The sequence below is a fragment of the Natrix helvetica genome, assembly GCF_964273705.1.
Source record: "Natrix helvetica genome assembly, chromosome: 6".
Lineage (NCBI taxonomy): Eukaryota > Metazoa > Chordata > Lepidosauria > Squamata > Natricidae > Natrix > Natrix helvetica.
This window is the reverse complement of record NC_138553.1, coordinates 44,392,899-44,419,351: the sequence shown is the minus strand read 5'-3', so window position 1 is coordinate 44,419,351 and position 26,453 is coordinate 44,392,899. Positions and strand designations below refer to the sequence as shown.

Genomic DNA, 26,453 nt, shown 5'->3' with positions numbered 1-26,453 from the left:
TCCTTTCTTCCCTCTATCATCCTTCTCTTCTCTACTTCCCCTTCCCCTTCCTCTCCTTCTCCTCTCTCCCCTTTTCACTCCTCCTTTCTCTCCTCCTCTTCCCCTCCCTGCCCTCTCTCCTATCACTCTCTTCTTCCCTTACCTCTCTCCTCTACTTCACACTCTTCATCTCATTTACTTGGTGTATTTCAGCTTCTGAGCGAGCTCCATTTTATGTTGATGGTATTTATAATTCTTTTTCAGTATACATATTTAATATGACATGCATCTTCCTCCTCCTTCCTTTTTTAAAAAAAGAACAAAAAAGTATACATATATAGTCATTGTGCTTTTAAACCCACCCACCCCCCGCCTATTTTTGGCCGAGATGTAGACCTGGTTACAATTCTCAACTATTCCCATCATTATATTTATATAATTATACATCCTTACACGTCCCCAATTTGTGATTCTGTCTTTAAATCTCAATAGTTTCCCATTGTAAATATGTTTCATGTTCCTTCTCCATTTTTATATATCTTGGATTCGATTACCCTTGTCTATAAATAGCAATCCTTGCTGTTCAATGTTCATTACAATTCCCTTAGTCTACTATATAGAATAACAAATGGTACACATCTCACTTTATTCATCATCTTAAAGGTTCTATATATATCCATGTTTCATACATTTTAACCCATGCTTAATTGTCCTTCCATTGTCATATTCAATCAATTAGCAACTCAGTTTAATTATCATATAAAAAGTGAAACACAAACCTCTGCTTTACAATCTTCCCATATCAGTTTCACATTTATCCATATTCCATGTCCTTTGACCTTTATTTAATTATCTTTCCATTATATTCAATCAGTTAGCAATTCCATTTTATTGCCATATTTAGGAATAAACCTCTTAGTTTTATATTTTCCAATATAACAATTTCTAATTGTTTGATTTTTTTCCTAGTAAGTCTTTTGTTCCACTTCTCTGTTCCTGCCTTCTCCCTTTTCTTTGTTTTGACACATCCACCCTCTTCAATTTTCCTCACTCCACCGTCAAAGAAATCTTTTATATTTCTCTTTGTTGGGGCATAATCTCCTATTTCAATTTTCCTTATGCCACTGTCAACCACCAAAACATCTTGTGTCTGCTTTTTATTCCCTTTTGTTGGGACACATCCCCCATTTACTATTTTCCTTATACCACTGCCAAGCCCAATGGAGTTTTTTGTCTGCTTTTTATTTCCCACCGTTTCTACCCCTTCATTATCTTTCCCCCATTCTTCTTTCCCCTCTTCTTTAAATCCTTGCTTCTCTGGATTCAGAATTCTATTTAGGCTTGATTTTAATTATTTGTGCATATTTTTTATAATTTCACATAGTTCTTCAAATTCCCAGCTTTCCATGATGTCCAGTTCCAAAGTTACAGTTAGTTATACAGTTCTTTCAGAGTTCTGGTCCACCTTAAATTTATCTACTTCAGCTGCTATAGGGAAGTGTGACGGAAGCCATCTTGGTCTTTTGTTCTTCCTTAAACATCCAGTTCCAAAATTGCAGTTAGTTATGCAGACCTTATTTCGAAGTTATGGTCCACCTTAAATTTAGCTAATTCAGTTTATATAAAAACGGAAGAGAAGCTGGAGCCATCTTGATCTCTTTGCCTCCTGCTTTTCCAAATTCTGATTTATAGCAGTTGGTTAATTAAAAAACCCCGCAGAGTCAAGATTCGGTTATCATTTATCAGTGAGAAGGTAGTGCTTTTTTCTTGATTTTTCTCCCAAATTGGACTTGCTTAAGATATAGTAGTTGGAAGAAGTTCAGATGAAATCCTTCAGAACGTTTGGTTTTTATTTCAAATCCAAAACCAAATTTAGAGTTTATATTTGAGTGAGTTTGTCACTTCTCTGCTTTCTATCTTTCTGTCCAAATTATTTCAAACAAATAGGGGGGCTTTTGGGGGGGGGGTAGTGTTTCAACTTTCCATTTTCTTTTCTTTCTTTCCTTTTGCCAAAATCCAGATCTGTCTATTAATATTATTTGCACTCTCAAGATTCTTTTGCCTTTTCCAAGTTTTGATTTATGACTGTAGGCTAAATGAATCTTCTTACCGGTCTTTCATCTCGTCTCCTGTACACTCCTATTCAGTGCTTTGGCTGGAAGCCAGCTTCTCTGCAGCCATGCTGCCGCCCCTACTCCAATTCAGAGGGCAAATCTCCGACCTGTGAGGGAGCTGTTGCCTCCCTCTGGGTCTGAGGAGACGCTGCCCCTTCTTCGCCCCCTTCCCTCCAGGGGGGTTCTGATCCCAAAAGGATCTTGGAATAGGTTTGTCAGACAGGGTTCATGTGAGGCTCTTGAGAACTCACCCCCCCCTGTCTGTCCAGCTGGAAAGCTTCTGGTCGAATCCCAGCTCTATAGATTTGAATGCTTAGTAGATATAAGCATATCAGGTGATGTGTATTTGTGTAATAAGGGCTGGTGTGGCCTAAGGAAATCAACACCCTATATCAGTGATAGCTAACCTTTTTGTTGTCACGTGTCAAAAGCATAATGTGATGCACACGCAACATCACCCTGGGTCCTGCTCCCGTGCTCCCCGACACGCATGCGCGACCCCCTGCGCCCTGTTTTGGGCCTAGTAGGCCTCCCTGCAGCCTAGGACCAAAAATGGGCTGCGGGGGGACTGCTGTGCCCCCTCCATACTCCCATCCACCCCCATGCATACATGCGTGACACACACCCCCAGCCATACATATGCATTTGAACAGAAAATCAGCTGGCCGGCGGGAGGCGCGCACGTGTGGTGGAGCTGAACTGGGGCGACAGCTGGCACGCCCACAGAGAGGGCTCTGTGTGACACCTGTGGCAGGTGTGCCATAGGTTCACCATCACAGCCCTACATCAACATGTGCATAATTATTAGGCAGCTTCTTTTACTCAAGCAAAATGGGCAAAACAAAGAGATTTAACTGACTCTGAAAAGTCAAAAATTGTAAAAAGCCTTTCAGAGGGATGTAGCACTCTTGAAATTGCTATTGGGACATGATCACAGAACCATCAAATGTTTTGTTGCAAATAGTCAAGAGTCACAAGAAATGTATTAAGGGAAAAAAAAGCCTATTAACTGCCAAAGATTTGAGAAGAATCAAACATGAAGCTACCAGGAACCCATTATCTTCCAGTGCTGTCATATTCCAGAACTGCAACCTACCTGGAATGCCCAGAAGTACAAGGTCTTCAGTATTCAGGGACATGAACAAGGTAAGGAAGGCTGAAATCTGACCGTTACTGAAGAAGACACTTATTGTAAGTTGAAATGGCAAGACTGGGCCAAGAAATACCTGAAGACAGATTTTTCAAAGGTTTTATGGACTGATGAGAGTGACTCTCGACAAACCAGATACATGGGCCAGTGGCTGGATCAGTAACAGGCACAGAGCTCCACTTCAACTTAGACACCAGCAAGGTGAAAGTGGGGACTGTATGGGCTGGTATCATTAAAGATGAGCTGGTTACATTTTTTCAGGTTGAAGATGGATTCAAAATCAACTCTCAAACCTACTGCCAGTTTTTAGAAGATACTTTCTTCAAGCAGTGGTACAGGAAAAAGTCTGCATCTTAAGAAGACCATGATTTTTATGCAGGACATCGTATGCATCAAAGTATTCCACCATGCGGCTAGCCAGTAAAGGCCTTAAAGATGAAAGAATAATGACATGGTTCCCCCCCCCCCCATTCCTCAATTGACCTAAACCATATTGAGAACTTGTGGGCCCTTCTTAAATGGGAGATTTACAGTGAAAGAAAACAATATACCTCTGAACAATGTCTGGGACGCTGTGATTGCTGCTACCAAAAAGTTGATAATCAAGAGATCAAGAAACTGACAAGATTCCATGAATGGAAGGCTTATGAATGGAAAGGTGGTTATGTTGGTCACTGATTTTTTTGTTGTTTAAAATGTCAGAAATGTTTATTTGCACATTTTGAGTTATTTATTATTCTCACTTTAACAGATGCAAATAAATGAGTGAGATGGCAAATTTTCATTATTCATTTAGTTGCATAATAATTCTGCACACTAATAGTTTCCAAATAATTGTGCACACATAAGTATTCTCCTAAGAAAGCCAAAACCTCACTTTTAATTTCTTAAGTATTCAGGTTTGAAGTTATTAACATTTTGAATTGACCAAGAACACTGTTGTTGTTCAATAATAAAATTAATCTTCCAAAATACAACTTGCCTAATAATTGTGTGCATAGTGTACACGTGAAACTAAAAAAATTAGAATATCGTGCAAAAGTTCATTTATTTCAGTAATGCAACTTAAAAGGTGAAACAAATATATGAGATAAGACTCATTACATGCAAAGCAAGATAGTTCAAGCAGTGATTTGTCATAATTGTGATGATTATGGCGTACAGCTCATGAAAACCCCAAATCCACCATCTCAGAAAATTAGAATATACATGCAATCAATAAAATAAGCATTGTACATAGAACAATATCGGACCTCTGAAAAGTATAAGCATGCATATGTATTCAGTACTTGGTTTGGGCCCCTTTTGCAGCAATTACTGCCTCAATGCGGCGTGGCATGAAAGCTATCAGCCTGTGGCACTGCTGAGGTGTTATGGAAGACCAGGATGCTTCAATAGCGGCCTTCAGCTCTTCTGCATTGTTCGGTCTCATGTCTCTCATCTTTCTCTTGGCAATGCCCCATAGCAGTGATGGCGAACCTATGGCACGTGAGTTCATCCTTTTTTAAAGCCATTTTTCACCCTCCCCAGGCTCCAGAGCCTTTATAGGAGCCTGGGGAGGGCGAAGAGAGCCTCCCCCGCCCCACAGGAGGCCCTACGGAGGCTTCATGAGCTTCCCTGAAGCCTCCAGAGTGCAAAAAAACGGCCCTACGGGAAAACCGGTAGTTCAGAAACGGACTTCCGGTTTGCTCGGAGGGTCGTTTTGACTGCTCCAGAGGCTTCAGGGAAGCATCCTGAAGGTCCCTGAAGCCTCCGGAGGGCTTCTGGGAGGGCGGGGGAGCTGTTTTCGCCCTCCCCGGGCTCCTATAAAGCCTCTGGAGCCTGGGGAGGGCAAAAAAAGCATGAAAAAAATGGGTAGGGGTCGCTCCTGTAGTGCGCGCATGAGCACTGGGGGGTCGTGCATTGCATTATGGGTGCGGCACGCCCTCACACTAACCCCCTTCTCTTCCCCCCCTTATGGCACGCGAGCCAAAAAAGGTTCACCATCGCTGCCCCATAGATTCTCTAAGGGGTTCAGGTCAGGTGAGTTTGCTGGCCAATCAAGCACAGTAATCCAATAGTCATTGAACCAGGTTTTGGTGCTTTTGGCAGTGTGGGCAGCTGGAAAATGAAGTCAGCATTCCCATAAATTTCGTCTGCAGAAGGAAGCATGAAGTGCTCCCAAATCTCCTGGTAGGCGGCTGCGTTGACCCTGGTCTAATGAAGCACAGTGGTCCAAAGTCCTGTTGCTCAGTGGTCCAAAGTCCTCTTTTCTGATGAGAGCAACTTTTGCATCTCATTTGGAAACCTAGGACCCAGAGTATGGAGGAAGAATGGAGAGGCCAATCAAGCACAGTAATCCCATGGTCATTGAACCAGGTTTTAGTGCTTTTGGCAAAAGTTGCTCTCCTCAGAAAAGAGGACTTTGGAACACTGAGCAACAGGACTTTGGACCACTGTACTTCATTAAGACCAGGGTCAACGCAGCCATCTACCAGGAGATTTTGGAGCTGGGATTTTCATGAGCTGTACTCCATAATCATCACAATTATGACAAATCAACTATCTTGCTTTGCATATAATGAGTCTTATCTCATATATTCGTTTCACCTTTTAAGTTGGATTACTGAAATAAATGAACTTTTGCACAATATTCTTTCAAGTTTCACCTGTATATAATATAAATAAAGTTTACCTTCTGGAGGACTGAAAAAGTTGAAAAAGGAATCGTTGGAAACTGTTTTTGTCACTGTTCTAACGGTTCCACGGCCCTTGTGCTTTTGTTTCTTCTTTATAGTTTTCAAAGTAACATTCTTCCCCTTCTTCCAGTCTATTTGACACCTATGGGAAAACTGTTATGAAACCAAGCACATACCTACATGTTCATTTTAACTATTATAGTCCTGGCACATTGTATCACACAACCAAACCGAATCCTGAATACTTGAGTAATTCAACTGTATGAACAACAAAGATCATTTAGATTTCTCAGAATGTAATTCTTTAATACTAAGGAATGAATAATACAGTACATATTACTTTTTATGACCACAACATAAATAGGTTTTCTCCCTCTGAAAATTTTACATACATACTAAACAATTCAAAATTCTGCAATGTATTCAATCTGCCATAAAATTAAGATGAAAGCACAGATAAGAGTTCCTCTATACGTGTTCCATCTATTACTGCAAAATGAAAAATCTACCATCCCAGCCCAAACAGATATTCCAATCCCAATGAAACTATGGCATTCAGGTAATCTAGCAATTGGTGCTGGAAAATTCAGCATCTAAGACAATTTAAATGGTTGCCTTAGATATATTACACTGAACTCTATCCACCGATCCCCAATGCAGTACAATGAAATATAAATACTTTAGCCTAGCATACCTAGTAGGAAGCTAGGTTAGGAAAGGTTAGCCTAGGCACTCATCAGGGAATAAACAATTATGATAATGAAATCAGAACAGATCCTATGAGAAAACATCTCCCATTATTCTTATAAATTTCAGCTAATTCAAGTGCTAGGGAAAAAATAAAGCAAAATGTTGTAGATTCATAGTAACCTGAAAGAATGTTTTGTTATTTGGGCATATTAATTGTATTAATTATGTAAGAATTCAGTGTGTAAGGTTATAACACAGAAAATGTAAGTGTCCTATTAGTTAACATTGCTATTTCCGACACTAGGAGTGCTAGACACAGAATATGTTTATTTTCTTCACAGCAAAAAAGCTGATATCTGTACATTTATATTATAACATTAAAATATATCCATGCATACTTTTGGATTGTCATATAAGAATTACCACTTCAGTCTAAACAACTATTATTTCTACTTTTAATGGTTGAAATTTCCTGATCTTAGAAACTTTAGTTAAATCCATTTGTTGATGTAGGTATTATTTGCTTGCCTCAAATTTATTCTTTATGAAACAATGCCTGCTTTAATTTCAGATGATTCTGATGCTCTTTTAGCAGACATCCTTTTAGCGCTGCTTACAGCTTTGCATTTGGTACTCTGACTTATCTTGTTGTCAGCTATATTTGTGTGCTGATTCCCTTTTTTGCTTGGTGTTATCCAGCTCCTTGTTCTATATTTGTCCTTCTATGGGTAGTCCTTGACTTACAACTGTAACTGAATCCAGAACTAAGATGATAAGTTATGCCAGTGGTTAAATGGATCATCATGTAACCATGACAGATTTTACCCTTTTGGGGGGGAGGGTGTTCTTAAGCAAATGCCATGGTCATTAAAAATATTGTGGTAATTAAGTGAATGCCGTGGTCATTAAGTACGCTCAATGGGCATCTTTCCTGAAAAGTAGAGGTTAACTCCTGTTTCTGGCAAAAACCGTAAATTGTGATCAACAGTCATTAAGCAACCAGTCATAAGTTGAGGACTACCTGTATATAAAATTGCAACCTTTGACCTTTGAGTTTAGCTTATATCCTTTGAACACTCACATGGTTTCTGGCTAAGATAACAGTTAATAGGTCAATAGAAACAATGGTTAAATTAATTTCTACATCATATATTTTAGGGTTTTTTTCCTCTTGTTGTCCTCATCACCCATGCAAAGCAGAGAGATAGGGAAAGAAGGTAATGCAAGAGAGTAAGCAAGCACACAACGGGGAATACACTGAGTTGGTTGTGCAGTAAGCTTCTGGCTGCCAGCACATTGCTTTCATTATGTATTCCCTATTGTGTGTCTGCTTACTTTCTTGTAATGCCTTCCTCTCCAATTGTCTGCAAAGATGAGGGGGAAGAAAAACAGTAAGTCATACACAGTACAAGTGTACTGAATGTTATGGCAATTACATGACTGAAAAACGGCACAAATGTACCTTAAACGGTCACTGAATGAGATAATTGGTAAACGGAAACTCCCTTATTATAATTAATTTACAATAATCCTTGACTTGACAGCAATTGGGTTTTAAGTTTTAAGCTAGGTGGTCATAAAGCATAATGTCACATGATTATGTCAGTAAAGGCAGTTCTGGCAGGCCTGGCTGCCATCATTAAGTGAGAACCACAACTTCCTAGTGGCTTCCCCACTGACTCTGTGGAATACCAGCAGGGAATGTTGGAAATCGCAATCACATAACCTCAGCTCAATGTTATTAACAGCGGTCTGGGCACTAAGAACCCAGATCACAATCAAGTGACAATGGACACTGCAATGACTGAAACTACAAGAACCTGTTCAGCCCCATTGCAATTTTGAAGTCACTGAATGAATGAGCCAAGGACTACCAGTATTTATTTAAAATACATTATTTATTTACTTTATGAGGCCATATTATACAAAATTACACTTACCCTGTGCAGCCCATAATTTCTGGTCCATCAAAGGAGAAAGGATCAGAATCATCAGGTTCTGACCTCATTCTGTATGTTTTTGTTACTACTTCATTTGTAAAAAATTCATTGGGTTCAAAGTAGAATTCTAAAGTAAAAGTCTTTGAAAAAGTACAAATCAGAATAAGTATACATAATTATAATCTGAACCACAAAGCTAAACTCCATTACATTCTCTACTAATTTTATTTTTTTATCTAAGGGATCAATAATTCTGCCTTTGAAGTTATCAGTTCTTAATGCTGTTCAACTGTAATTTCAATCAATCCAAGCAAATATAACCAAGAGTCATAAATTAAGGGAGGTTGACAACTTTTATATTATTTTGTATAATACTCTGCGCTTCTTCAAGAAACACAAAGTCCATCTTCCTCTCCATTTCTCCAAACACCACAACAGGCTGACAATTATGGCTGAATATGAATTCTGTATCTATTAAAGAAATAGTTCTCCCCTCTGTGCAATCTCAAAAAAAAAATACTTGTATTATATTTCCCATTAATTTCTTCCTTTCAGAGAACTTATTATGAAGAATTCCCTATGGTATAACTTCAATAGAACTCTCACCAAAATAAATTAACTGTATATGCTTAACTAGGCAGTGAACTTATAAATAAATTCTTTAAAAATTTCCTTTTCAGACATCCTTATGGGCTGAAGATTAAAAAGTTTCAGTAATTTGGGAATCTTAGTTAAAAACAGTCTTTTGCTTTAAACTGGTATAATGATAAGCATAATTAATGGGCTGGTCATTAGAGACAGCCATTTCTGATTACTTAACATTTTAATTTAGGTGTTAGTCCAAAAGATGTTTTTACTGTTATGAAATATCAAATTGTTACACATATCTTCAGTGTTTAATTTTGCTATGAAGTCACATAGGTCATGTACAATCTATTGTGACTCAAGAAGCACACATTCTCTATAATAGCACCTGCCCTTTGGAATGAGTCCCCACTCTGCAGATGCAAATAGCCCCAGCTTGCCAGTGTTTTGGAGGGCTGTAAAGACCTGGTTCTTCACCCATATCTTGCTGACAAGGATTAATGTGTTCTCCTAAATGGTGTGGCATATTTCTCTTTCTTTCCTGTCTGGTTTTTTTCATTCTTGCCATTGGGAGTCGATTAGCATACAAATTTAATAATAATCTAAATAGAATAATATTTTAGCTGCTTTATTATTTTTCACAATACAAGCTTACCATGGGTTCTCCAGCTTCTGAAAACTTCACTTTAATATCTTTTAAATGCTTCAGGATAGGTTCATCATGTTCCTATACATGTAAAGTAAAGTTTCAATACCTTAGGCAATGCTTTTTACACTTTTAATGCAATTACAAAGTAGGAAATAATATGATACAATAGAGGGAAATCAAGATTAGTAGATTACATTTAACATCAAACCATTTTATTGTTAGTTTCATAGGTGGTACCGGTAATAATATATATTTATCATGAAAGTATTTATTTCCATAGAACATCAAAAAGACTTCCGCAGAAATAAGGAAATTTATCATATACTTAGTACTATATTTCTACCAAATATGAGACTGAAGAATCCCAGAAAGGATTACTGATGGAACATTACACAAAATAAAGCTACAGCAAAGAAGAAATATTTTAATGATGTCCATGCTACCTAGTTCTGAATAAGATATTTAATTCTTAAAGTTTAGTTCATCACCAACATTTCAAATAATTAAAAGTTTATTCCCTTACCTGAACCATATCACTGAGTAAATCAACATTTTTGAATACTGTCAGCCAAAATTCAGGAATTCCTTTAGGATCATCTTTTTCTTGATCTTTTTTCTCCTCTTCAAGCTTGGCTTTCTCTTTCATTTCCTCCTTGTTAAAATTAATAAGTTAATCTTTCTAATATTTGAGCGCTAAATACCTATCAAATTTAGTGGTATACAGCCAGCTGCAAAAATTGGGTGAACATTCAATTATTTTACTTATTTAAAATATTTATATACAGTTTCAAAGCTGTTTACAAAGTATATTTACACACCAGACAATGAACTACAATGTCCTTACTTTTAGGCTACATGTTTTGCTACTGTTGTTGAGAGGACCAGAAATTTTCCATCACAAAAGCCAATATGAAAAAAACTCAAGATTTCCCGTTTTGCAGTAACTTTCTTAATTCTTATCTTTATATTTATGAAGACAGTAAAAAACAGGAGGTCCCTAAAGACCATGCCTGAATGCAAAACTAATTTTGCCACGTGTAAGTTTCAATTGATTTTATTTATTTATTTATTTATTTTTCAGTATTTATAGACCGCCCCCTCTCCCCGAAGGGACTCGGGGCGGTGTACAGGTGTCTCATTAAAACGAATACAAAAGACGAATATCCTATACCCTTAAAAACGAATTAAACCTCATACAACTGTACAAAAAGTAAAAATTAAAAATTAAATTAAAAACAACTAAAAGCATACCCCTAGAAAATTTAAAAAATGCAGGCTTGAGGAACTAAAATTGGGAATTAGGAATTAGGCCAGGCCGGCTAAATTGAACAGGTGGGTCTTTAGTTTCTTACGGAAGGATTTTAATCTAATCTAATTCACTTGTTAGTTTCAATGGGAGGGAATTTGAATAAGGAAATGAACAATATCAAAAGAAACAAAAATCCATTCTTCCATCCCTTCTGCTTCATAATGCAAACACAAAAAGGCTTTAGACAACCTTCCTATTAGCCATCCCATGAAAGAGGGCAGAGGACTGTCCTTTAAGTCTATTTCCAATAACATACAAGTACTCACTGAAATTTCTTCTTCCGCGTCTGTTTTCCACTCACATTCTTCTTCAGTAGGTTCATAAACAGCATTGATTATTTCACTTCTCTGGAAGATCAGACCATCATTCTTTCAGATTATCATGTTAATATGACCCAATACCTTTTATAAGGTGGTAAAGCACAATTCTTTTTAGAAATAAAAACTGCAAAATTAGAAAATCTACATGAATTTCAGGCACTCCCACTTTCAACATTATGTAGTAAAATCATACAGATTACCTTGTCAAATAAGGGCTGATAAAGGGTAGCATATTTTCTTTCCAGTTCATGAACCTCTTCATAAAACTTTGCTTCTATCTGTGCACATTTAACTTGAAGATTCTTGAGTGCATTTACTCGTCTCTTAACTACTTTAGGCAAGCTGTGGGGAGTGGAAGTATATTGTGTGATTATACTAACAATAATTCATTTAAAAATAAAAATGTTAATAAATATGTTGGTTGAAATGTATAATTTGTAGCACATGCAAAACCAGAACTATTGACATTATACAGAAATAGTATAGTGACATACTATTCATTAGCACAATTTCAGAAAAAAAATTGGAAACTTAGCTTCATTTTACTCACTACAGGACTTGAAAATTGAGATTGAGAATTATCTATTATCTTTACATAGTTTTATTAAATACATATTAAGTATTAACCTTACTATTCTATTAACACATTTTGTCTTGCTTATTATTTCACTGTCTAGAGTAGATTTGAAACAAAGTGACAAATTCAAAAGTTTTATCTCTCTCACTACGTATGTTTAAATTTTAAAAAGTTATTTCAATCTAAAATTGACATTAATATACTTTATCATAAAATATTATGATAGGATGCTATGTTAATACTACAGAAGTGCTTTTTGTGATTAACATTCTTACTAATCCTATAATCAGTTAAAATGTTTATTCAATGCATACATATACTGATTACATAGCTATACTTGAAAGCTATACTTTCCTCTACTTTTCAATTATTAGGTAATAATTATACTTTTCTCTACTTGGCAATTTAATTCCCAAGATTACTTCTCTTAAAATCCACAAACAGTAGATAACATTTTAAAATACAATTCCCTCTCAAAAAAAAATCAAGAGTTCAAATAGCAATGTAATTTAGAGACACATTAGGAAAAACTGAAAGTGAGAATATTTTGCTCTTAAAGAGTATTTTTACGGAGGAAAGAGCAGTGTTCCTCTACAGATAGTCCTCCATCTACAACTGTTCATTTAGTGATCATTTGAAGTTACAACTGCACTGAAAAAAGCGACTGATGACCAATTTTCAGAGTTTTGACCCTTGCAGCATCCCCACAGACCTGTGATCAAGGTTTGGATGCTTGGCATTTATTTATGACAGTTGCATTATCTCGGGAGCACCTGTTGTGACCTTCTGACAAGCAAAGTCAAAGTGGAAGGCCACATTCACTTAACAATTGCAATAATTCACTTAACAACAGTGGCAAGATGATTTGTTAAGGTTGTAAAATGGAGCAAAATCACTGAACTGTCTTGCTTAGGAATGGAAATTTTGGACTCAATTGTGGTCATCTCTATAGTCTGTATGATGTTCATGGAGCAAACCTAAACATGCAAACTGGTAACAAAACTTGGTTCATGGATCCATGCTCCTGTACTCAGTAACTGGTAACTTACTGATAACTCAGTAAGAAGCAAACTAATTAGCACTGATTTGTGAGTCACTAATCAAAATTCCTTTCTGTAACTGTTTATTTATATTTCATATTTCTGAACCTTTTTTAGAACTTTTTGTCCTAAATCCATAGTAATAGCACTTGTGTTTATTGCTGTGGAATTCATATAATATTTTTCCTTTGGTCATCTACAATATATTATTTATGGCTTTGGGGCTTGGTAGAACTATTTTTCACCAATGATTCATAATCCCAAAAGAGAGGGCATGTATGCCAGTGGGTGTCTCACAAAATGATTTAACTAGAGAAAAAAGGAGTATATCAAATTTGTTTTCATATTTATTATATGAAATATATGTAAAATATATTTATATTTATATATAATTATATTTATATAATTATAAATATATGTATTATTATGTTATATAATTTGTTTATTATCAAATATATATTAAATATATTTATGTTAGTAAAACATAAACTGTAAAATTAGAAATTATTTTTTAGCAAAACCCTTCATGAAACAATTGGATTTCTCTAATATTGTTTAAATACTGTACAAGCTGGATCATATTGGAAGAAACAGTTCCAATATATTCTACTCAGAATATTTTTTTTTCATATTGCATTTATCAATGTTTAAAATGTGCTTAAACATTCTGATACGTCTTACAAAATTGGAGATACTGTTCTTCATGTTCAAACATGACAATCTTCATTTTCCTAATGAGCATATGCAGCCATACTCTTCTTTCATGATAAAAAGCTGCCAATTTCTAGAGCTTCAATATTGAGAACAGAAAAATTTAAGACACCTCAGCAGATTCTGGGTTTTTTTGTTTTTGTTTGGTCTGTGGAAGTATATTTTAAGAAGACATTTAAATCCCAGTTTTTCAATAGAATGCCCACCAAAATTTGGGCAATAATTTATAAAAAGAGGCTACCAAACCTGCATTCCTACCTGTAAAAGTAGGAATCCATAGCATTTAAATTATAAATAGGATTACAAAAAAGCTACAGGTCCAATTAAAAATCATAATGCAGAATAGCCCTCTCCCGATCACAGAATCATTTTTATAAGCCCCTTAAGGAAAGGAATCAAATACCACTCAACATGCAATGTTTTATACAACTAAGCTTTCAACTGTAGAAAGAATTCTGTAATATTTTCTATTTAGTCCTAAGTGAACCAGCTAATTACACTCCTACCTGCTATTCAGAGTAAAAAGGCAGACAAGTAATAAAGTTGCATAACAAAGCAAAATGCTTTTAGTGTGATAAATACAGCAAGAAGGTATATGGCCAAGTGATATCACTAATGAAAATTAAATAGAGGCATAGGATGAAGGTAGTAAGTAAAACAAGTTAAAATAACAAGATCTTAAGAGAATGGAAGTATTTCTTCAGAAAAGCTATGTCTGCAATTTTAGAACAATTTTAGTAGATGGTTCTAAGGCTTGAATCCTCGAAGGAGGGAAATAATGCTTGGCTTGAATTGATTCTGTTAAGAAATGTATATCCTACATGTAAACAATTACATCAGAACTGTTCAGTTAAGACATGCAAAATATACCTGCAAAATCTTTTAACTTCAAGTGAACATGCAAAATATTAAATATAGTTCTCTGTGTTATTCTTATTAATTTAACTATTTTCAAACTGGCACAGCTGACACGCTACATAATTTTTAGTATTCAGTTACTTGTAATAAAAATCAAGGTTCTGTAACTTCTCAAAAAGTATATTATTTCATTGAAAGCAGCATCATTAAACCCAGAAAGAACTTACTGATCTTGGATCAAGGACTTTTCAGATTAGCAGAGGTTATTAAATTTACTATGAGAAAGAAAGAAAGTAAGATCACAGCACGTCTGAGATCAATTATGACCAGCAAAGTAATCTGAAAGATCAAAACATGTCATGCACAAATGGATGTGTTCAAATAAACAGCTTCAGATTCCATGACAATAGGAAACAATTGGAGGAAGACTTGACTATTTCTGTTGATTCTATATTTTGTCATCCCACCCCAGCTATTTCTCATGCTAGAATTCTATGATTTCTAGGAGACGGGTTGGGCTGAGAAAAAATGACTGACTCAAATTGTTGTTGGCAAAAAGGATCAGGGAAGAGTATCAGTATGTTTAACACCTTAAGCTGCATATGAAAAAGAAGTCAGGATAAAGAATTTTAAAAAAGGACTATTTGCAGCACGGAGAAAAAAAGATAGGAAAAATGCATATTTCAACACACACAACCTAAAACAGCCTATTTTAGCTAAGATGTCTTAGTCCAATCTTTCAGACATTGCTTCTAGGCCTCTCAGATAAGGTCAACTGTAGTATAACTGTTTTACATTATTATATAATTGTCACACTTGAGAAAAGTTTCCAGAACAACTTTATCTGAGGTTGACTTTATCTGAGGGAAGGAAACATCTAGAAGACCCCTATTATGGTATTTATGAGTAAATTGTCCAGCACAATAACAATTCATAGGAGTAGCCATCCATGATTTAAATCAGGACAAGTCTAGAACTACCTCATTCTGACCAATAGGGCCATACCTTAGTGCTGGTCTTCATCTTTAATTCTAATAGGCAGTTCCACAACTATATTTTCCTTACTATTTTATTAATATATTAGCCTTGCATATCTTGAAATAGCAATTCTCTCCAGTTGATTCTCATTAAAAAGGGCAACAGATGATGAAAACAGAGTAAAGAGAGACAACTTGGTAGTGTAAGAATGAATCAAAGGTTTGGGGAAATGTTATATTATCACTTAGCACTTTTAAGATTTTGGAGTTAGAATAAAGGAAGAAGGGATAAAATAAGAAACAGCCAGAAAGCCTAGAAGTACTCTATTCTCAACACTCAGTCCTGAAGAGAATGAGCCTCCTGATGGATAAAGATGTGCTACCCATTATTTATACTTGAACTGCCTAATAAAGCTACTGCACTGGCTATAATATAAGCAGAATATGGATCTGGACAATGCAGCAATTACATCCATTTCTTAAATACAAAGTATTATGGAATGTCTGCATTTTGAGAAACACTGATACTATTTCTCATACTATCATACATATTTATATTGCCAAAATGAATAACATTTTTCTATTTCAAGTAAAGCTACAGAAACAGCAAAGCAGAATAAAATTTCAAAGAAAGCATTATGTTCTACAGAAGTCAAAGAAAACAGGAAGAAGTCATGTAACTGTATTTAATTACAGATTGTACAAACATAATTGTCTTATTTTTATATGCTCCCCACTACCTTCCATAAAGAAAACCACATACTTTTCTTCTCAACATTATTAGTGGAATCCTATATAGCAGTGATGGCTAACCTTTTTGTCATTGTGTGCCGAAAGCCCTGCATGTGCCCTGCCCCCATGCATGTACGGCAGAAACCTGAAGACCAGCTGGCTGGTGGGAAACACGCGTGCATGCACAGTGGAGTTGGGCTGGGGCAATGGCTGGCGTGCCCGAGGGCTCTACATGCTACCTGTGGCACACGTGCCATAGGTTCACCATCACAGATATATAGATAACTAAAAATTCTCACTGTTAAATACTTGTTTCAAAGAAAGCTTGAATAGTACTGCAGACTGTTCTTTTTTAAGCCATCAATTATGACAGCTTCTCTGAAACAGATTGCAGATAATCCTCAATCGATAACCATTCATTTAGTGGCTGTTCAAAGTTATAATGGCACTGAAAAATGTGACTTATAACCAGTCCTCAACTAAGTGTCCCCATAATTATGGGTCCAAAATTTGGTTGCTTGACACCCAATATGTATGTAAGTAGTTATAGCACTTCTGGGGTCATGTGATTGTTACCTACAACTTAACCAGCAGGCTTCAGGAAAACAGTCACTGAGAAAGCCAGATTCTCTTAAAGACCACATGAATCATGTAACTGCAGAGATTTGCTTAACAATCATGACAAAAAGGGCGCTGGTACTTACCTGAGACGCCTCTTCTCCTAGGGTGGAGGCAGCATCCAGGCTGGGTTAATCTTCATCCAATCATACTGAGGACTGAGTCTGGTAACATTGTTAAGCTTCGCCCCTGTTGCTAGGTAGACCCAGCTTTTGACGAAGAAACAACCCCAGACCCCATGCGTCATCGTCAATAGTTGTAATATACCTGTACTCCGGACATCCAGTTGCGGCCGTCTGCTATGTCGTTAATCTCCTCTGACCGTCCCTACCGTGTCATAACCAAGACGACAACCTTTTTTTTTTTTAATTCAACAGATAAACAGCAAAGGTAAAAACAGTAACAAGCAAGGCATGATCCAGGAACAAATCCCAATCAGGGAGGGGCTGGATGCTGCCTCCACCCTAGGAGAAGAGGCGTTTCAGGTAAGTACCAACGCCATTTCTCCCTAGTGGTGGAAGTAGCATCCAGGCTGGGACGTACCAAAGCAGTAACTGTCCCAGGGAGGGTCTAAGAATGTGGCAAAGAAGCATCAACCCCAACCACCGACTGCAGCACCCTGCGACCAAAGGCCGCCTCTGCTGATGCAAATGAATCCATCTTATAGTGCCTAATGAAGGCATTAGGTGTAGCCCAGGTGGCAGCTCTACAGATTTCTTGCAAGGAGCCTTGAGCCCCCACGCTGCGGAGGTTGACGCGCTTCTAGTGGAATGCGCAGTGATCCTAACTGGCACTTGTAGAGACTGAGACTGATATGCCAAAGAAATGCAGGCCTTTAACCACCTGCCTATGGTAGGGGAAGAGACCTTGTTACCCAGGGAAGTGGGCTGGAAGGACACAAAGAGCGCGTCAGATTTCCAAGTTGCAGATGTGCGTTGTAAATAAATTTTGAGAGCCCTCCTTACGTCCAAGGTGTGCCATTTGCGTTCCAGTGGATGGACAAGAATAACCTCCTGTGTTCTGTGGAAACAGGAACACACCTTGGGGACAAAGGAGGGATCCAGGCGTAAGACCACCCGCTCTATATGGAAAATTCACAATTCTTTCCTGGACGAAAGAGCCTGCAACTCTGAAATCCGACGCGCTGAAGTTATGGCCACCAGAAAAGATACTTTCAACGTTAATAATCTGAGTGAAGCCTCCCTCAGAGGTTCAAAGGGAGCCTTAGTCAAAGCGTCAAGTACCTTGGGTAAATCCCAGGAAGGGTACCTATGGACCGCAGGAGGCTTAAGGTTGGACGCCCCTTTGAGAAAGCGGCGCACCGTGGGCAGCTGAGCCAGGGAAGGAGAACCCCCACATGTCAAAACGGAAGATATGGCTGCCACCTGTCTCCGGATGGTATTTGGGGCTAGTCCCTTATCTAATCCATCCTGCAGAAACTCAAGGAGTTGAGGGATTGTGACCTTAATTGGATCCAAAGTCTTACCAGAACACCAGGAACAGAAAGACTTCCAGGTGGCATCGTAAATTCTGTCTGTGGACGGCTGCCTAGCGGCCTGAATCGTGTTGATGACCATGGAGAAGAAATTGTCCCCCCTTAGGACGCCCCGCTCAAACGCCAGGTGGTCAACTGGAACCACTGAGGGTCCGGGTGTTCCAGTGACCCGACGGAGGGAGATCCTGTCCCGAGGGATCCTCCAGGGTCTGTCCAACGATAGTGTCCGCAAGTCAGCGAACCAAGTCCTGCGTGGCCAGTGTGGGGCGACCAACACAACCTCAGCCTTCTCCCCCAGAATTTTCTGTATAACTCTGGGCAGGAAGCAGAGGTGGAAAGGCGTATAGAAGGCCATCTGCATCTCAAGGCATCCTCCCCTCTGACCGATGTGCTGGGTACCGAGTGAAAAACCTCGGAAGCTGTCTGTTGTGTGGGGTGGCGAATAGATCTATTACCGGCATGCCAAACCTGTCCACTATGTCCCGAAAGATCGAGGGGTACAGTTGCCACTCGGCATTGTCCAGAATCTCCCGGCTGAGCCAATCTGCATGCACATTCGCCACCCCAGAGCTATGTTCCGCGGTGGGGGAGAGCAAGTTCTTCTTGGCCCAAAGACCCAGCCTCATGGCTTCGTCCATGAGTGATCGTGACTTGGTGCCCCCTTGTCGGTTGATGTGTGCCTTTGCAGATACATTGTCCGTTAGCACAAGCACATGTTTTCCCGCCACCCCTGGGAGGAATTGGCGGAGAGCCAGATGCACCGCCCTCAACTCTAGCCAGTTTATATTGTGTGCACAGTCCATCTGGTCCCACTGGCCTTGTGCTACCTGTGTCTGAAGGGTGGCACCCCAGCCGAAAAGGCTGGCATCTGTTGTGATAGTCAAGAATTCTTGGTCCTTGAAAAGTAGACCCTTCGTGATGGCCTGAGACGTCCACCACTGAGGGAACGCTTGACCTCCGTGGGGACGTGCACCTTGGCCAGGGAACAGCTCAAGAGCTTCCTCTGAAAAGGTAAGAGAAACCATTGGAGGCGTCGGTCGAGGCCTTTGGTATCACAAAAAGGATAGAATAAAACCCAAGCCCGCATTCCTCTGCCAGTACCGGTTGTATGGCCCTAATGTCTAGAAGATGTTGGACGGCCTCCAGCATGAGGCGCCTGCGAGCTGGGTTGGAGGGGACCGGACAGGCCCTGAAGAAACTAGGGGGATTGGAGATAAACTCAAGGACAAGCCCTTGTCTAACCGTAGACCTAATCCAAGTGTTGGAGGTGGTAGCATCCCAAACGTCAGCAAACCTAGCTAGCCTACCCCCGATGGGATAACTGGCCCCGGAGGGGCTAGGTTCTGCGATAATAATGCCCCCTCTCCTCGAAAGGGACACCTGGAGGGTTTTCCCCGCTGAAAGCAGTCAGGCTGGGGCCTTTGTCTGGAAGCATAGCCTCCCTGCTGCCTATATCCCTGGCCCCATAATCCGCCCCCCGAAAGGAGGAACCATAGTCCTGGTTCCGAAAGGACGAACCAAGGTCCTGACCTCAAAAGGAAGAGCACCTGGGATATGGCGACGGACAGTTGAAGCCCTTCTTTGGAGCTGAAGGAAGGACCTTCCTCTTCTCCTTGTTTCCCACTAAGTATGGATCCAGGGCATCTCCGAAAAGAGAACCTCCCTTGAAAGGAGTGGAGGCCAACTTCCACTTGTGGTGAGCATTGGCTTGCCACTGCCGAAGCCACAGCAGTCTACGGGAAGCCACGGAGGAGGCCATGGCTCTGGCGGCGAACCTGGCGGATGTCAGAGTAGCATCCGACCCAAACTGAACCGCCGCCATCAATTTGGCAATGTCTTGGTGGGCCCTTATGTCTGAGATAGGAACACGCTGTTGTAGTTCCTGCAGCCACAGCAGACATGGCCGGGTGAAGGAGGAGGCTGTAGTGGCCGCCTTGACCGCCCAAGCTGCCATCTGATGACCCCTTTGCAAAGTTAGGTCTGCTTTCTTCTCCTCCGGTTTAAGGACATCCTCCGGAGCCCCTGGCATGTGAGCTGCCGTGTAGAGGGAGATTACCGGAGCATCTATTGGAGAAATAGCCAAAAACTGTGCCAACTCGTTAGCTACATTGAAGAACTTTTTATCAGCGGCTGATGGGCTTGGGCCTGATGTGGGAGCAGCCCACTGCCTTTGGATCAAGTCCACAAATATCTTAGGCATTGGAATTGTTTCTGCTGGGGGGGTTTGTTCAGAATACAAAGACTCTGCACTCACAGCAGCTGGCCGAGGCGCAGCCGCTGCCAGTTGAGTCCCTATCTTAGAAGCTGCTTTTGCCTTACACAGAAGTGATGGCGGGATCGTATTCTGCCCCATACATCCCTGCGACCAATCCGCTCGCACAGAGAGGGCCTCCTCCAGGTGCCGTCCACCAGACAGTGTCGAGGGGCGGCGCCTAGGAGTAGAGCCTTCTCTGTGGCGGGACCAGCCCTGTGGAATGACCTCCCCCCGGATATTAGGAATACCTCTGACCTCCGCTCCTTTCGTGTAAAGCTCAAGACCCACCTTTTTCAAGTTGCTGGCCTGGCTCAACTTTGATCCAACTATATCGCTCCTGACGGGTTTTTTTATTTGGGGTATTTTAATTGCATTCAATTTATTTAGGGGTTTTTAAACATTGTGTTTTTACTTGTTTTTATCTATCAGTTCACCTCCTCCTTGTATATGTCGTATATATGTCTTGGTATATGTTTTGTTATATGTATGTCGATATATTTATTTCCTATGTTTTGTTGTATGCCGCCCCGAGTCCTTCGGGAGAGGGTGCGGCTAAGAAATAAATATTTATTATTATTTATTATTATTATGGGAAGAGAGCAGGAGGGAATAGGCCTGAAAAGGATTTCTGGTCGGTCTCCCTTCCCTCATCCTCAGATAGTTTGGCCTCCTTGAGCTCCCCTTCCTCCGATTCTGAGTACTGATCTAGATCCTCTTGGTCAGACACCACTGGTTCTGTAGGCAGAGCTACCTGAGCCGGTTAAGTGGGGGCCGTGGTTGGAGTGGTCGTCTGTCTGAATGACAGGGCCTGTTGCTGCTGAAAACTAGCTGTGATGCCCTGAGATATGGCAGAGGCAATAATGTCCTGAAAATTCGGCAGGAGTATTGGATGTGATTGGCCCAAGGGGATGTGGAAGGCAATGAGTCCAGTCTCTGGACCGCTGGTGGTAATTCGATCCCACTGACGGTCAATGGAGACCAGTGGCGCCTGGGATGACCCCCATATGTTGGAGATATCGATAGGAAAGATGGGGTTAATAGGGATGTCCCTATTCTGCCTGTCCCCAGGAGAAAGCATTTTCTGCCTTTCCAGACCTCTTTTTACTGCTGCTGGAACCTCTGCCATCAGAAGTGCCAGGCTGAAGGGGTGATTGAGGCATTAAAACCGCCTCTCCTGTTAGTGTGACTTGTGCCTCTGCAGCACTCTCTGTCGCTGTATTAAGAGCCTGTGTACTGGTGGCCGCCATTTTGTGTGCCACTGACAGCCGTTTGAAAAAATGGTGATTCGTGCTTTTAACTGCTGCGATCCTCGCTTCGCGAAGGAACTGAGGTCTCTGTAACAGCAGCGTTTTAAACGTTTCTATCCTCCTTGGTCGCTTCGTGGCTGTCAAACAATACTTTTAAAGTCAATTTTGTCTTTAAATTACTGGCAGCCGCGGTTCGCTGCTCAACTGTTAACAGGAGCGGCGGAGCGTTTCCCAGCCGTCCTCTCAGCCCGCCGAACAAGAAATCAGACAATGGCAACGCAGTGAACAAGAGTCGAAGGAAACCACAAGGGAGCTCTCTCAGAGCCCTCAGAGACAAATGGTGCAAAAACGAGGTGTCAATTAGCCGTCCTCACAGAAATGGCCACCCTTGTCACGCTGCCAGCCTACATGCCCTGACAGGGCTTAGAGGCTCCGACCACCAATGCCTGGCCCTGCAAGGACCTTAGTGCTGTCGGGTCGTTGTAATTGTCCTTATTTCTGTCAGAAACCAGTCCAGTACTCACAATTGACCAATTTAGCAATTTAGCAATCAATCAATTATCACAAAAGACCCGAGAAAAGCGATGATGCAGCTGTCCTCTCAAGTGGACTGAGTCGAAAGCTGGGTCTACCTAGCAACAGGGGCGGAACTTAACAATGTTACCAGACTCAGTCCTCAATATGATTGGATGAAGGTTAACCCAGCCTGAATGCTGCCTCCACCACTAGGGAGAAAAGGTTATTAAATAGTGTGAGACCCATTAACAAGTGTTTTCCTTAACTAATACTAATTCTAGTCTCAATTTTTATTGTAACCAGTACTTGTCAGTTGCACAATTTCACTACACATATAAGACACATTCCTTACATTATTTTGCCAAATGATTATGTGGCATCAAACACAAAAAATTAACTTATCAAGCTATAAGATGGTAAAATAATAGACTGTAATGTACCTTTCTATATATCCTGTAGGTGTTCCAACCAAGCCATCAAGCCTTTCCTGGAGGGCTGCAAGAATCTGAGGATTCTGCATCATTTGTACAGTTAGTTGGCGTGCTGAACAAAACCAAACCATATTTTTTAAAACTCTATTATAAAATACTGTTAATTTTGTATTTGTTTTAATAAATAACACAACATAAATAATTGTCCCCAATCTGATCACTGATTTACGCTAATTAGATAAGATATAACAGCTATATTCATTACTAGACAATAACAGGAAAAGAAATTACTTGGATAAAGTCTCTTAAACTTTGCTGGCTAGTTGAAAAATTATAAATGTATAAATATTATTACAATATTTCTTTTTCAGTGTATATAAATCAGGGATCCCCAATTTGTGGGCTGCAACACACTACTGGGCTTCAGCCTATTTGCAAGTAGGCCCCATGAGTGGCTGGCTGGTGGATCACTCCTGAGCTCTCGTGGCCTCACTTGCACGAGCAACAGGTGCTCGCAAAACCATCCCCTCTTCCCCCCTTCTGGCCACCAACCTGGAAAGGTTGTGGAACTCTGATACAAAGTAGAAAAAGTCAGAAATACTAACAAAAATAAATTAGGACATGAGGTTAAAGTCAAGAAAACATTGTTAGAATTCATTTATACTCTCACTATTCATATTGCATTCATTATTGGACTTAATTTTCCTTTCTAATACATTCAATTTATTAATGTCCTGCTGCAAAATAGAAATCTGATCCTTATTACTTTTGTCCTGCAAAGCATACTGTACTTTCAAATTTTTGCTTTCAACTTCTATATTTCAATCGGAAATCTGGGGAACATGTTCCCAGCCACTATCTATCTTCTATAGTTTTTGCATTTAAGCGTGCTTCTTTTATTTTGTCAAGGAAAACATAAAACAAACTCTAGTTACCCCAAAAGCAAACTAAGTATACAAAATATTACATGTTTATGAGAAATTCTGCATTTAAATTTAGTGTGTGTTCATTATGAAGACTGAAATCTTGTGTGTATTGACACTAAAATAAGGTCCACTCTATTTAGTGGAGGTCTAATGATATGTGGGAATAATCTTGGGAGACAGAGGAAGAGGTACAACCAAGAGAATCATCAGATAAGACAACTCGCCCACAGCATAAATATGGGCTGGGCAGTAAATGAGACAGGGGAGAGAAGTAAACTTGCAAGATGTTGTTAAAATAACAATAAAATAAAATTAGCTCATCTAATCATACTTCCTTTCTGGTCTACCTCATAAGGCCGACAGCAGCTTATTTAGAAATAAAGCCAGATAGGCTGCAATAGAAAACCTCTTTAAAAGTACTTTTCACAAATATTAATTAGAAAATATTTGACAATGACTTAATAGGTAAAAATTGCATTTACCAAGGTGTTGTTCCCCCATATCACTAATAGGTGTTTGCTTTATTAGGCCTCATATTATCTTTGAAAATGTGCATTTACAGTAGTCACAAACTTAAATGATCTCATATTTGTTTCTGTCTTTACCTTTACTGTTAGCATCCTCACCAGATTCTTCCTCTTCTACTTCTTCAACATCTTCCATATCTTGCTGGTCAAGCTCAGCCTGTTCTTTGCTATTCAAAGCAAGAGTTTTCAATTTGTTATCATATTTGTTATCAAAGTTAACACTTCAAATATATTGTCAACATTCTGCTCAAAATATATACAGAGGTTAGTCTGTCAAATCAATTTACTTAATACAAAAATCGCCAGATTCTGTTATTTCAGCATTCTGCTTCAACAATAGCAAAAGTGGAAAATATCCTTGTTCCGCTTATGGAACCCTTGGATAATTTGCAATTAAATGTGTTTCAGTTTAGGATACTGAGAATATTTCAGGGGCAGTGTATAGTGTATCTTGCTTTGTGATAAGCTTCTGCAATTAAAAGCATCTAAACAATATGTCTGTGAACATTTATGAAGCAACATTATTTTTAAAAAATTAAAATGTATAAATATTAATAAAAAATAAAAAAGAGACACTCCTCAAGCTCTTTGGTGCTAGATGAACCAATTTATATGCCCTACAAAAAGATCATATGATGCAAATTTGCATTATGCTGCAATATACGAAGATCAAAGTTTTCAGCACTACAATTACATAAAGAATCTAAGTGCCAAAAATGATAGATGTTACTGGAATTTAGTTTGTAAGGCTACACATTGATTTTTACTGTTCTGATGGAATTATACAAAGGAATATAATTTGTATACATTGCTTGCAGTAAAATGCTCATTTAAATATTTATGCAACATTTCTACTTATTCTAACTGCACTTTCCCCCTTTCCATTTATATTCTCCAAATGTACATTGTCTTGCCTTTGGCGCACAAAACACTGTAACTGACATTTTAAAGAATAAGTAAGACAACACTGTCATTCCAATTTAGCATTATTGATCAGAATGAAGAGCAAAGTGTCAGGTCAAGCATAAAGCTACTGGTTTCAGAACAGAATTTTTAAAATTTATATAAGAACATGAATCTGACACTCGGTTCTCATTGGAGCAGAACTTAAGACATGTTATGTTCACTATTTTGCATTTGGTATTTATAAGTCAACACAACAAAACACTGATATTGTATTATATCCGTATGTAACCTGAATTCTATTCTTCTATTCACTTGTTCCATATTTATGTTGAATTCTTAAAGGGCAACAATCTTATCTTGTATGTTATTATCATTACTTAAGTATGGTTAGCCCACAAGAATCCTTGGGATAAAACATTATTTTAAGCAAGTTTAACATTGTTACATGTAGATATTCTCAGGCACCGTAAAATTTAATCATTGTTATGGTACCATTATTGGAGAAATATAGAAATATCTGATTAAAAATGTGCTTAGAATTGTACAAATAGTCCTTGACTTACAACTATTCCTTTAGTGACGGTTGAAAGATGCAACAGCACTGGAAAAAGTGACTTATGACCATTTTTCATATGACCGTTGTAGCATCCCCATAGTTAGATGATCAAAATTCGAATGCTTGGCTTGGTATTTATGACAGCTGCACTGTCTCAGGGTCATGTGATCAGCATTTGTAATCTTCCTAGATGGCTTCCAACAAGCAAAGTCAAAGGGGAAGCCAGGTTCGCTTAATGACTTCATGATTCACTTAACAACTGCAGTGTTTTGCTTAACAGTGGCAAAAAAGTCAAATTCTTATTAAAATTCACTTAATAACTGCCTTGTTTAGCAATGGAAATTTTGAATTCAATTATGGATCTAAGTCAAGGACTATCTGTATGTCCAAGAATAAAATCTCATTATTAATACTTCAAATAACTTTGTACAGAAATAGGGAAATGGTGATGAACAATCTTATACTACATATAGCATAGTAATATAGTTTTTAACAAGCAAATCTGATTTTAACTGAAGTAACATTGAATAAGATTATAAGACGTATGCTGCTTAAAAATATCTTGAGAATGATTAGGCTGCTTGTACAAACTAGGCCTATGCGTTATTCTGACTTTTAGTCTGAAAAAGGTGCTTTAAAGCAGGCAATGAAACCAAAACGCATCTCAA

The 26,453-nt window shown here is 38.9% G+C and overlaps 1 protein-coding gene across 2 annotated transcripts in view; it reads right to left on the bottom strand.

The window, feature by feature from the left end:
- Positions 1-26,453, bottom strand: part of NAP1L1 (nucleosome assembly protein 1 like 1) — a 52,268-nt gene that overhangs the window by 9,862 nt on the left and 15,953 nt on the right. The window contains exons 3-10 of one of the 2 annotated variants that reach the window (XM_081956688.1): positions 24,402-24,490; positions 22,880-22,982; positions 11,615-11,756; positions 11,361-11,441; positions 10,309-10,437; positions 9,792-9,863; positions 8,552-8,691; positions 5,918-6,063 (exon numbers count right to left, since the gene is read on the bottom strand). In XM_081956688.1, the coding sequence (XP_081812814.1) occupies positions 5,918-6,063; positions 8,552-8,691; positions 9,792-9,863; positions 10,309-10,437; positions 11,361-11,441; positions 11,615-11,756; positions 22,880-22,982; positions 24,402-24,490 (902 nt within the window). The remainder of the gene's footprint in view (positions 1-5,917; positions 6,064-8,551; positions 8,692-9,791; positions 9,864-10,308; positions 10,438-11,360; positions 11,442-11,614; positions 11,757-22,879; positions 22,983-24,401; positions 24,491-26,453) is intronic. The other variant, XM_081956689.1, reaches the window with a different exon arrangement.